Source organism: Siniperca chuatsi, linkage group LG20 (genome assembly GCF_020085105.1).
Source record: "Siniperca chuatsi isolate FFG_IHB_CAS linkage group LG20, ASM2008510v1, whole genome shotgun sequence".
NCBI classification, from domain to species: domain Eukaryota; kingdom Metazoa; phylum Chordata; class Actinopteri; order Centrarchiformes; family Sinipercidae; genus Siniperca; species Siniperca chuatsi.
Genome location: NC_058061.1, coordinates 5,804,655 through 5,817,860, shown reverse-complemented (window position 1 = coordinate 5,817,860; position 13,206 = coordinate 5,804,655). Strand labels below are relative to the sequence as shown.

Here is a 13,206-nt window from a genome sequence, read left to right as displayed (position 1 = left end):
TTTATTGCAAGTTTAAACTTTGTAAAATGATTGCAGTATCTACTGAGTTCAACATGTTACTGTACTTAACCATGTATTATATAAAAGTTGTCATCAAGTTGTGGACAATCCTTAACATGTTGAAAGCTTCATCTAAATCTGCGACCATTGCTGCTGCTTCATTCTCACTTAAGGAAAATCTGTTTACAATAGACACTGGCTCTGCACTGTATACTGTACTATGGACTTTAGGTAAAAATAGTTAACATATTGGCTACCACTTTTACATTCACCTTCTTTCTGTACACCCACCCACAGTGAAGCACTTGTTTTTGCCAATTCAATAACATTAATTACATCCTGCTGTGTCAATATGCAAGATGCAGTATATTTTATGTAGATGTAGATTATTTCTCTAGGTGTTTGCCAAAGAAACTGGTGTAAAGAGTTCACAATTTGCACTGTTATTTTGTAAGTACTTTGTTAAAAGTGATGTAGTATATACCCTTGTAAACTGTGACACTTTCCATCAAGTTGGTTCTGTATGATTTCTTTTCATGTAGATAATGAACTTATCTCTCAGAAAATAACTGGCTGAAGTGACATCCTTGCTTCTTATAAGATAGTTTAACAACCTGAACTGTTCACACAAAGGACCTTTTTTATATTGTCTCTCATGTCTTATTTATTTCAGTTCATTAAATTTCCACTTGCTTTTGTGCAGATTAAAAAACACTTTGCATTATGTTCAGCTTGGGGGAAAAAAAATGTCAGTGTCAACAGCCCTGAGGGGAAGTCAGGAAATTACATGCAAAACATGTTCACACAGAATCCTATTCTCAAGACACCATGATACTCAATTGTTTTTAGCTTGTGGCAAGCGGCAAGGCCACTGTCCTCCATTGGGAATGGAGCCCACATGTTCCCAGGGTCGTTTACATACATATATGACTCTGACAGAGCAGAGGTATAACAACAGGAGGGGTTGGGGGGGGCATTTACAGAGCAGCATTCAAGACAGTAACTTAGCAACAGCATCTTTATTTAGAGCCTTTAATGTCCTAGCGTGGGTCTAGCTGTGCCAGTTCCCATTGGGGGGAGCGGGTGTGATGAGAGCACAGTGGCTCTGATATCTGCAATTGGTGCCATAGATAAATTAAAATGCAGGAAGTGAGCATGAAACAGCAGAAAACATTGTCACATCATCAGCAAATGTTTTATTAAAACAGGCTAAACAGCTAAAGCCACCACAATGTCTGGTTTGGTGATATAAGTTTAGAGATCATGTAAAGTTAGCCACTTCTATTGGCTAAGCAGTGACAAACAGTAACTGCAGTCTATATGTCTGAGGGTAAGTTAAAGGGAGAGGGCATTCACATCCATAAACGCAACTCAAATACAGATATTTGGGAGAAAATTAGTAAAATCAGCATCAGTGTCCCGCTGCAGAGCTCAGCTTCACTGCCTCTCGCTCATCAACATCCTCTGCAGTCATCTCACGCTCTTATCCTACATAAATTTTCACAGATAGCCTAACAATTTCCTGCGGCCAGAGTTATATATGCCAGCAGACTGGTATCCATCAATCAGCAGAAACAAGCAATCTGTCCTGGGGGCACCTTTCACGTTCACTCCATAGGAGTCTGCTTATTTGTATTCATCTGATGACTAGTACTTGGTTGTATGGATGTATTTTTGTTAAGAAGAATACAGAGGTCACCTGTGGAGGGAAAGTAGGGTCAACCGGCATGCCTTTTGCAGTCAAAAATGATGAATTCAGGGTAAAAACTGCAAAGAAAGCAGCAAGTAGTTTTGCCAACATCCACCTTGTTAAATTTAAACAAATCACCCACTAGAGAAGTGTTAGTTTTCTGTTCCTCTTAGAGCCGATAGAGGACAGCTCTGTGCTGAAGGTTAAGACTTGTCCCTCAAGCTATCACACAACCATCTGTCATGTTCATTTAAGATCATTTAAGGTTGTGCAGAGAGGAAACCTTCAAACTTCAGTATTAAGCTGTAAAAACATACATTACCCGTTTCATACAAATAAAAACAGGTGTACATCTGTGTTGTCTTAAATCAGTCAGTCAGACTTAACGATGCAGACAGCACCACTGCAATCAGTTTTGCTGTGTTGATCTTTTTCTGACAAGCTGTTCAAATACAACGAAAGAAAATCTAAATTTAAACACAAATGCCATCATTTGCACAAAAAATATTTTCTTTATTTCATACATTTGCTCTCGAAGTGATGCAGTTTATTACACTAATCTTCAAATAACCTTAAGATTAAACGGTTATCTGCTTTTTAATATGCCAGCTGACAAGCCTCTGGTGGATTCATGTAAAACCTATTTAAATGTGGCATTCAGAGCTGGTGCTGTGTGCACTTTCCTGCACAGCCAAAGTGGCTTTGCTGCCACCACCAGACAGAAGGGCAAGGTAAAAAATATTCAGTCGATAGTGGGGTCTTCTGCAGAATTATCCAACAAACAAAATGGAAAATTGCTGCAAAAATGAGAACCACCTGACCTGTGATAATAATTTAGATTGCAGACACTTTTAAAAAAAAGGACATATCTTGCAAGAGTAATGAGAAATTAAGCACAAAGGTTCTGACTTTAAACTCAAACTTCAAACTTTAAGTTAGTCCTTATTCGGAGTTCTGTTTCTGTGGCCTGATGGGGCCGATAGACAGGGGCCGGTTGGTGAATGGGTGCCACTGGCCCTGGATACTGGGGTTGTCTGTGTGGAAGGGCTTGCGGATGCGGATGACGTCCAGGCCAGACTGATTGGTCAGCTTGGTCAAGAGCTCTGAAATCTGCGGAGATGTTTTGCTTGTGACGATTTCTTCCCTCACGTTGCCGTTTACTGCAGGAAGGAAAAAGAGGAAATAACTAAGCAGGAGTGAGGAGCAACTCATGAGTGAGGAGTGAGGAAAAGTACATACTTTTCTTATTGACAAACCTGCCTGTTGTGAAATGTAACAGTGTCAACAAGAACATATGATTCTGGGTGAGACTATTTAACAAGTCATTTGAAACCCCCAGTGGCATTTTCAGAAAAAACAGTGTTATACTGCCCCCTACAGTATCTAGGCGTAGTAACAAATATAATCCCATACTACTTTACTGAAGTTCACTTTTCATGTTTCTTATACATTTATTGCTTAAACTTGTCACACACTTCACCAAAAAGATTGATTATATCCCTGAACCTGACCTTTCAACTGTAAAGCATGCCTATGATTTTCAACAAGTAGCATTTTGATGTTTCAGCATGGCCAAAGTACAACTTTTTAATAGAACAATTTGCTTCAGAAGTCTGCTTAACATTTTGATGATATCAATAACAATGACAAAGAAAGTATTTTGTCATTGTTTTTTGTTTTATTGTTAGCCCTCGCTGGAAGGCAGAATTGATACTGAGTGCATTATCCTGGTGTAATACATTAAAGTAAGTATTGTAACTAAATAGTTCACTAAACAGGCCTTAAAAACGTGATTGAGAACACAGGAAAATAATGCAGCAAGTATTAATGTGGTAACACTTTATTTTACACTACAACTTACCCACAGTTTAATATCCTAGAAAGGAGCTGATATGTGACTATAAATTCCTATGTAATTACTGTGTAATTTGGTACTAATTATCAGGGAAATTGAGACAATGTTCTCCAGGCAAACATATATGGAGAATACAATAATACATGGCTCTTTACTTGGGTGTAAAGGATCTCTGTATGTTTTTCAAGTCATTTTAGCAGTTCTTTCAAATAAATTCCTTTGGAAATCATCCACTGCTTATAAACTCAACACAACTAGCTTAACTCATACAACTGTCTCAGAAATGTATTTTCCCTGTGATCAGAACCAAATTACACAGTTCTTTTAGAGGAACTTTCTAGGAAATATTTAGGAAATTGCGGGACCTGTAAAATAAAGCATTATTCTATATGTGAAAACGTGCTATAATGAGGAAAGGAATTCAGGATTAGTCAGATGTCCCATCAAAACACAAATTCATGAGCACTTACAGTATTCTGCAACTATTTTGGGTATCCTGCATGCCTGAGGAGACACATACACGACAGTTGCAGGGTTCTTCTTGGCATAATCCACCACTCCCTCTTCAATAAACTCCCTGAAGAGAAGGGAAGAAGACAAAGATGCTGTGGTCACTCTGCTCTTTGAGTGGTAGGTAACAGGTTCTGTTGATGGTAATTGTGTCACTTGTACACACTATCACTTCCCAGTGTCTTATCTTGTTAGTGGTAAACAAGAATATCTGATGTTGCCTTTTGTTAGGCTGCAACTGACAATTGTTTTTATTACTAGCCATGGTGGAATGTAGTACAGTTATTCAAGCACTATACTTACCATAAGTACAGTTTTGAGGTACTTGTACTTTATAGTACAAGAGTATTGCCATTTTCTGCTACTTCATATTTCAAATCCACTACATTTCAGAGCAAAAAACTGTACTTTTTACTAAACTACATTTACATGACAGCTATAGTTACTTGGCAGATAAAGACTTTACCGACGAAACATATGATCAGCAAATAAAACTACAGATTAAACTACCCAACAGTGTATAAAGTAGTAACAAATAGCCCAACCTCGACCAGCTACAACATTAAAATTCTGCAAACATATTTATGCATTATGATAAAAAAACAATCAAATAATAAATAAAATAATTTGGGCTGGAACTAATGATTATTTTCACTATCAATTAATCTGCTGATATATGGTCGATTAATCATTTCGGTTGAAAAATGTCCCTTACAATTTCCCACAGCCCAAGATGACACCTTCACATTGTTTATTTTGTTCAACCAAAAGCCCAAAAGCCAACGATATTCAATTTACAATGAAAACAGAGGAAAGCAACAAATCCTCACATTTAAGCTAGAACCAGAACATTTTTGTTTTAAAAATGGCTTTAAACAGTCATTCAGTTATCAGAAAAGTTGCTGAATAATTTTCTGCCAATCGGCTAAATAATTAATCGACTAATTGTGTCAGCAGTAATAATTATACAACACTAGCAGGGGCAAATTTTTAGCACATTGAGTACATTTAGCTACTTTTGATACTTCAAGTAGGCTACATTTAGCCAGGATTTAACTTGTAACTGGAGTATTTTTATATGAAGGTATACTTGTATAAATACTGTATAAGCACCATTTGTAGCTTCTTCTTTTTTTTTTTTTTTTACCTGACTCCCAACGAGCTCTGTGCATTTTTGGAGAAGATGATGGAGATCCGTTTCAGCTGGCAGACATACCGACCGACACCGTTCTGAAGAACGCTTTGAAGGAACCGACTCGGCGTCCCTCTGGATGTCATCGTTTAACCGTCAATCAACGGTTATATAATAATTCAGATATTGTTAAAACCGCTGGACAAAAACGATCAACCCGCTAAAGACGTTAAATAGCAACAGTATTCATAGAGGACGAGTTGACGGGCATGTATATAGTGCGGTCCGTCGACGATATGTTCCGGAGTGAAACATGTACCTGACACGACGGTTAAAGGAAATGCGACTTCTTAATAACACTTCTTCCGTCAGCAAATACAAATGTTGAATGTTATTTTATATGTTTGAATGTTTATTTAAAAAATACACATAAAAAGCTTTAAAGTGTTTTAAAAATATAAAATTAAAATGTAGCACAAACGCACGTAGTTCGGTACCTTTCACCGTATGTTTCACACGAACTTGTTTTGAAAACGTACCATAAAGCCCGGGCGAGTAAGAGGAGCATGGAGAAAAATAAGGGCACACTACAGAGCCAGTAAGTGTGATTGTGTGTGGTTTTTCGTTTATTAAACCTTATTTGTTTTTAGTTAAGGCTTTCACACATATTCAGGCTAATTTCCTTGTCCGTTAAACGTCCGTTTAATAAAAAATAACGATTTTCTGCCTCACTGTCTGTCCTGTCTTTGACTAACGTTAGCATAGGTCACCCAAGACATACCTTTGTGACTTTGCTGTTACTTTTATTAAGCTGACGTTTCTTCCTATTTTTATGTCTGTTGCAGGTTCAATGTCCTAACCAGATAACTCATGTGGAGGAGCTTGCTCCTGAAGGGCACCACCTGTCTCTTGCAGGTGGCAGCCCCGAGGCTTCTCCACCAAAGACACTTTTCACCCCTCTGTGTGAGACTTCTCACTCAGAGGCTCCTCCACAGGCCTCCTGAGACTCCATGTGGTTTAGAGCTTCGGGGTAAAGGCTACTTCCTGGCACACAGTGGGACCAGGGCTTATAAAAAGGATGCTAAGTCTACTGTAGAGTTTCCTGTGAGCCCCATCACAGTCACAGACATCAAACAGTATCTGCGCTCCAAAGACATTCCCTTCCACGATGGCTACAGCTGCCTCCACATCCCGAGCATCTTTGTCGATTCGTCTGCCAGGAAGGACAGCTTCTCCTTGTTCATCGACAAAACCACTGGACAGTTTCTGTGTAAAGACACGCTGGTGGAAGGGAGCTGGGAGGATCTCCAGGACTGTCTGGAGGTGATGCAGAAGGAGGGGCAGGACGTCCTCAGCCCTAATGTGCTGCTGGGATATCCAGAGAGTGTGGAGGAGCAGGAGGAGAGGGAGAGAGAGCTGAGGGAGGTGCAGAGGATCTGGTCTAGCTCTGTTCCCTTCAGTGACGTCCCTGAGGACGAGGCTCAGTTGATTAAAACCATGTTCCAGGTATTGTTGAGTCTGTGCTGGTGTGTGTTTTTATCCTTACATTTGTTAGGGTTTGAATAATCAACACTGAATCATTGAAAAGCAGGGGAAGTAAATCCATATATAGCTATTCATAATAAGCTTACAGTCATCAATGAAATCAGATATATTAAGAAGATAAAGGTGTAAGAGGCAAACAAGCCCCATTTACATTTATTTAATGAATATATTATCCATTTTTAATTTGCAGATAATTTTTCATTCTTATTAATGATTTTGCATCTGTAACTGTTGTAAATACATGTCATTAAAAGTGTGAGTAATAATATAAAACTTAACTTATTGCATAAAGAACTTTTCAAAACTAAATTCTGCAAAGGTCTGAATAGAATAAAATGCAGTAGTCCCAATAAATAAACAAGACGATGAAAAACAAAGAAAAACACTAGTTAAGACAATCAAAGGCTAGAAGCTGAGGTGACAAGGAAGATGTTTTGACAAAATAATATGAACAGAACAATACAATAAAACATACTAACATATGGTTAAAAATTTTAATTGTAATATTTTAGATTTGTTTTCAGTTGCTAGGAGGCCTTGGCATGATTATCAAAAACAAGTTCAAACATAACAGAGATTTGAAAGTTTAAAAAATGCCAGGTAAATGAAAAAGGTACAATAACCAGAAAAAATGTAGTGAACATATTGTAACATCTGAAGATTATTTTCTTCACAGAATGATACAGTTTATCAATGTTTTGTTTCAGATCACAAAGGTCTCTAATGCAACCCTCAAGAAGTTTGGCGTGAGGCTCTTCAAGCCTACCAAGAGTTTGGTTTTCCCCTGGTTTGGTGGACCCGACGCCTCCTTAAAGGGGGTGAAGCTTCTCTCCGCCCAAAGCACCGACACTGAGAAAGTTACTTATAATGAAGCTACAGTCCCAAAGTGTAATTCTTACTACAACCTGTTTGGCCTCCCCCTGGTGGCCCGTATGGATTCGGAGGTGGTGCTGACTGGACATGAGCTGGACACTCTGGCTGTGAGCCAGGCCACAGGACTCCCCAGTGTTGCTCTTCCACGTGGGGTCAGCTGCCTGCCACCGATCCTGCTGCCTTACCTGGAACAGTTCAAGCGTGTGACGCTGTGGCTGGGAGGCGATATTCGCTCCTGGGAGGCGTCAAAGATCTTTTCACGCAAGCTAGGTCTGAGGCGCTGCTCGCTGGTGCGGCCCGGGGAGTACCGGCCATGTCCCGTGGAGGCACTGGCCCAGGGGAAGAACTTCAGCCACATCATCAAATCCTCCATCCCAGCGGCCCATAAGTCCATAGTGTCCTTCAAGCAGCTCAGAGAGGACGTGTTCGGGGAGCTGGTGAACACAGAGCAGGTGGCTGGAGTGAAGTGGACGAGGTTTCTGGAGCTCAACAGGATCCTGAAGGGACACCGCAAGGGGGAGCTGACTGTTTTCACAGGTATAAGGAAACATGATGTTTAAAGGCCCAATCAGTAATTTCTTTTTTTGTTTAAAAAAAAAAAAAAAAAAGCATTTTATGTGTTTCTCAAGTAATCATAATTAAATATATAGTCCTGGTTCGTACCTGTTTTTATAGCATCTTTTATAGCATCATAAAACATTAAAGCTGCATTAATCAATATTTTATATTAATAATGGATCAAATGACTGTGTAATGTGAAAGGTGTCGTACGTAGTGTACAGAGAATTATCACCCAACTCTGCAGTTGCTCTCGTTTTAGCATCTTTTAGCTCATTGTTTTGATTTTCTGTCCCACAAACTCCACAGCAGGTAGCAGTTTTCAGCAAAAAGGCTCTGATAAACACTATCTGTACAGTACCTGCCCATTACCAAACAGCAGAGAGACTAAGTTGGTGACTAGATTGTGAAAAAAATGTAATAATTAGGTGATAAAAAGTCAATTTTGTGTTTTCAGCTTGTTTCAATGCCCCCGAGTGGCCAAAAAATAAATCAATGCAGCTTTAAAAACTACATATTGTTATTATCAATCAGTTTGTAAGTAATAGCAGGTTCCAATACTGTGTTTTAAATTTAGGTGTTGGAGCTACCCTCTTTGTATATACACACATGGCAGGCCAAGGTTTATTTTTGATCAAATTATCCTGAAAAAGAATATATTCAGGGCAGGAAGGCTGGGCTGAGTGCCACATCTTTTGGACATGACGAGTTCGAATATGAGGTGTAAACACTGGTGCATGTCATTATCTCTTCTCCACTCTGCACAGGTTATAATCAAACATCTGTAGTTTATCTTATAATGTATGTTTCTTTGTTTACCAGGTCCTACTGGCAGTGGGAAGACCACCTTTATCAGTGAGGTTGCCCTGGACCTTTGCATGCAGGGCGTCAACACATTATGGGGCAGCTTTGAGATCAACAACGTGCGTCTGGCTAAGATCATGTTGACACAGTTTGCCATGCAGAGGCTCGAGGAAAACCTGGAGCAGTACGACTTCTGGGCAGACAAGTTTGAAGAGCTGCCACTCTACTTTATGACGTTCCACGGACAGCAAAACATCAAGTAAATCTTATCAGTGTTTCAGGAATCCAGCTAGTTGCATGGATACAGCCTTCTTTCTTTTTAATCCCAGTCGGCATAATGTAATTGCTCATTTTCAGTCAGTGTCAGGCAAGAACAGATCAACAAGTAATACAACTGCATTACTTCAACAGTAGCTGTAAGAATAAGCCGGCGATTGCTTCAAATTCTTTGATATTGAACCAAATTTAAGCTGAAGAGAGCTGCAATGATTAGTTGATTAGTCGATGTGTTTATCAACAGAAAATTAACTGGCAACTATTGTGATAATCTATTAAGCCATTTTTTAAAGTGAAAAGCCAAACATTCTCTGGTTCCAGCTTCTCCAATGCGAGGATTTCCTGCTTCTCTCTGTTTTAAATCATTATAACTTGAATATCTTTGCGTTTTGGATTGTTTGTTGGAAAAAAAACCCAAGATATTTGAAGATGTCACCTTCAGTGAAATGTGATGAGCATTTTTCACTCTTTTCTGACATTTTATTGACCAAACAATTACATAATAATGGTTAGTTGCAGCCCTATAGCTGAAGTACTTGTCTGAAATACTTGGAGGCTTTATTATAACCATGGCAGGTGGAAAGTATGTAAGTTTGTGAAGTGTGAGCTTCATTTGTTTACTCACCTGCAGTGTAATACAGATTTTACATGATATAAAAGCAGCATTTTTATATGAATCATTTTGGTCTGACCCTTCTCCAACTTTTCTATAGGACAGTTCTGGACACTATGCAACATGCTGTCTACCTATATGATATCAACCACGTCGTTATTGACAACCTGCAGTTCATGATGGGGCAGGAAAACCTCTCAGTAGACAAGTGAGTAAGAGTTATGACAAATAGGAAGATAAACAATTTCTATCCTGTATCTGTGTCAGTTTAAATAAAGCTGATTCCAAATGCAACTTTATTGGGTTGGTTTACTCCATGTTGGGCTGTGTGGTTTGTTATAATGTTAACAATGAAATCTGAATGTAGTTTTGGAACAGTTATTTGTGTTTTTTATTTGTCATCAGTTTCATCACATTTGTCATGACAAATATGGAAATAAATGATATTTCATGTGCTCCAGGTTTGCAGTCCAGGACCACATTATCGGAGCATTCAGGAAGTTTGCCACCAACAGCAGCTGCCATGTCACTCTGATCATTCACCCCAGGAAAGAGGAGGATGACCGAGAACTGCAAACAGCATCCATCTTTGGTTCAGCAAAGGTAAGACAGAGGAATGTCTTATCCTTCTGTTTTATTGGGTAATTTTCAGTTTGATTAACCTGAAAGGGAAACAGTAAAAAGTAAAATTCTGACACTGATTTTATTCAAATATATTCATGAACTACACGGTTCTCACTAAAACATGGTAAAAGAAACAGTAAGAAACAGTGACAGATTCCATTTTCAACTCTTTTTTCTTTTACCATGTTTTAGTGAGAACCGTAGTTCATGAATATATTTGAATAAAATCAGTGTCAGAATTTTACTTTTAAACAATTTTATTTACAATTTAGTACACTTCATCTTTTAAAGAGGACAAGGAGAGAGAGCGGAACAAAAAAATAATTAATGAGCAAAAATGAGCAAAAATAAGATAAAATGTGCAATTTGTTATGATGTATCAAATAAAAATAAATAATAGGTTGTATAGTGTAAAGGCAAGGCACAAAAAAGCTGAGAATTAAATAAGATAATATGACGTTCTTCTCATACCATACTGTTTCAGGAATTACATTTCACACCGCTGCACATAACCTGACTAAACCTGGGCTGTCAAAATATAATTCATTGCCATTATTTTATTACTTGGTGCATATACTTTTGTTTTACAGCCTTTTACCCTTTTTTCTGTGTTTTTAATTTTGGCCTTCATTGTATTAATTTGCTCATCATGTGTTTCTTTAGGCCAAGAGTAGTGGATCTTAATAAACAAATAAACGCATTCATTGACTTGACGTTATCATGAAAATACATATGTCCTGACCGTCTTTACACAGCTGGAGTTACTCGATATAACTAAGACACATCTTGACCTTTAAACCCTTCCAGGCCAGCCAAGAAGCCGACAACGTCCTCATTCTGCAGGAGAAGAAGCTGGTGACGTGTCCCGGTCGTAGGTCCCTGCAGGTGACCAAGAACCGTTTTGACGGAGACGTCGGCATCTTCCCCCTGGATTTCATCAAGTCGTCGCTCACTTTCTCTGCTCCCGTCAAGGGCAAGCACAAGCTGAGGAAGGTCACCACCAAGCCAGAAAACGAAGCGGTCGAGGAGGTCGAGGAGGTCGAGGTGGCGGTGAAGAAGGAAGAGGTTAAAAAAGAGAAAGCGGCCAAAACAACAAAGACTCCACGAACTATTAAGAATCCTGCAACTGGAAATGAAAGCATGCAGAAGTAATAATAATGAATGGAAATCATAGGCAGCATGGATAATGTTCTCTGTTGATTGTGGGTCAGTTTTACCACTTCTTCAGTTATATTTGACCGTTAGAAACAGAGGAAGAAAAGCTGATCCAGAGATATACAAAAGATAACGTTAGACAGTTTTATGTCCATAACATAGGGTTCAACTGAGCTGAACACAAGTATGTTGGAGCAACACAAACGAATATATATATTCTAGAATATATGAAATAAAAGCTCTAATTGTAATTCACAATGAAACGTATAGTTAATCATCCAGGAAAATTTGAGGTTACTAAACATTTATGTCATTATGGAACAAAGAATGGATGTTTAAACCAGAATGTGAAATAATGATGGTAAAGTGTTAGTACATGTTAATCTTCTGCACAGTTTGTAAAGCTTTTCTCTGCAGGCACTACTGTATATTAAGACTGAATTCTCCGTTAAAAGTGTTCTTTGATTTAAAAAAAAAAAAAAAAACTGGGACACCAAAAACTACTGTTTACATTATCACACTGTCTGCTTGGATGACACAAGCACTTGCACACCACCATAGTGTGCACTCTACTGACGTTTTGTACAATGATGATTTATTCAGTGAGCTGCTTTTTAAAAAAAACAATGCTCGTAGTGCAGCTTTTTGTTTGTGTTTTCATCTCTGGTCAACAGGAGGCAGTGTGTGCTTCATAGATGACAGTTAAGTTCACTACAGATAGAATCTAATGAGAATAAACCTCCACAGAAAATATCACTGGCGCACTGCAAAATGTGTATTTGATTTGTCTTTGTCTTTAGGCTTCAGCAGTGACTGTTTTTACATTGCTGAAGCAATTTGCCCCAGATGTCTGTGATTATAAGTAACTCCAAGCGTGACAGTACACAATCATGCATATTACTAAGAAAATGGTTAATTCTGCACTGTTCGCTAACACTACAAACACTGTAGTCGTCCAGTGTGATTGTTTCCTATATAAATCTTTCAGTTAGATTGGTGATTTGTAAGATCAGAGATCTTTGGCCTCCTTTTGCCCTCCTGCTGTGAGTGTTACCGTCTTTTAACTCTGATAATTAAGTGGTGTCAGATTACACATCATGTTAAAAAGGGACACCTTTCTATAAGTTTTCATGCACCTGCCAATGCTTTCTTTTTAATGTCAGACTGAGCCATCTCCAGTGTCAAATTACACAATCCATTATTTAGACTTAAAGTGACTTTTAATAAATGCAAAAGTGTTTCAAAACATCGTCATATGAATATTTCATGGGTCAAGTCAGTTGCCCTGCCTTGCCTGAACTGGTGTGGGGTGACATGTAGACTCAGCAGCTTTCAGAAGCGAGAGAGTCTGCAAAGGCTGCTGCAGGATGTATTGATGGTTGAAGTGCCGTATTTCATCGCAGTCACTGCGAAGCCAAATAAATTTCAGATTTATGATATTAAAGGGAACGGTTCAGTGTGGGAATATGAAAGTGCCTGTGTGTTTGATATCAGGGCCTTTGATGATTTTCAACCTTGGCATCCACAGAGTAAATTGTTCTCACCCTGGGAGTCACACTCATTAAAAAATG

The 13,206-nt window shown here is 38.6% G+C and overlaps 2 protein-coding genes across 2 annotated transcripts; one reads left to right on the top strand and one right to left on the bottom strand.

The window, feature by feature from the left end:
• Positions 1–1,176: 1,176 nt before the first annotated feature.
• Positions 1,177–5,482, bottom strand: mrpl43 (mitochondrial ribosomal protein L43). Its single transcript, XM_044178390.1, has 3 exons — positions 5,203–5,482; positions 4,016–4,122; positions 1,177–2,850 (listed from the first exon to the last, which is right to left on the bottom strand). The coding sequence occupies exons 1-3, from the start codon at positions 5,331–5,333 to the stop codon at positions 2,633–2,635; spliced, it is 456 nt and encodes a 151-aa protein (XP_044034325.1). The 5' UTR covers positions 5,334–5,482; the 3' UTR covers positions 1,177–2,632.
• A 149-nt stretch (positions 5,483–5,631) lies between these two features.
• Positions 5,632–12,881, top strand: twnk (twinkle mtDNA helicase). Its single transcript, XM_044178389.1, has 7 exons — positions 5,632–5,785; positions 6,033–6,693; positions 7,440–8,142; positions 8,986–9,226; positions 9,957–10,064; positions 10,318–10,459; positions 11,288–12,881. Exons 2-7 carry the CDS (start codon positions 6,058–6,060, stop codon positions 11,630–11,632), a joined length of 2,175 nt encoding a protein of 724 aa, XP_044034324.1. The 5' UTR covers positions 5,632–5,785; positions 6,033–6,057; the 3' UTR covers positions 11,633–12,881.
• Positions 12,882–13,206: the final 325 nt, after the last annotated feature.

Coding starts and splice junctions, on each gene's coding strand:
- twnk (XM_044178389.1), top strand. CDS start 6,058: ATGTGGAGGAGCTTGCTCCTGAAGGGCACCACCTGTCTCTTGCAGGTG. Junction 8,143..8,985: donor GGAGCTGACTGTTTTCACAG/GTATAAGGAAAC, acceptor TTTGTTTACCAG/GTCCTACTGGCAGTGGGAAG. Junction 10,065..10,317: donor GAAAACCTCTCAGTAGACAA/GTGAGTAAGAGT, acceptor CATGTGCTCCAG/GTTTGCAGTCCAGGACCACA.
- mrpl43 (XM_044178390.1), bottom strand. CDS start 5,333: ATGACATCCAGAGGGACGCCGAGTCGGTTCCTTCAAAGCGTTCTTCAG. Junction 4,123..5,202: donor CAGAGCTCGTTGGGAGTCAG/GTAAAAAAAAAA, acceptor CCTTCTCTTCAG/GGAGTTTATTGAAGAGGGAG. Junction 2,851..4,015: donor CAAAATAGTTGCAGAATACT/GTAAGTGCTCAT, acceptor TCCTTCCTGCAG/TAAACGGCAACGTGAGGGAA.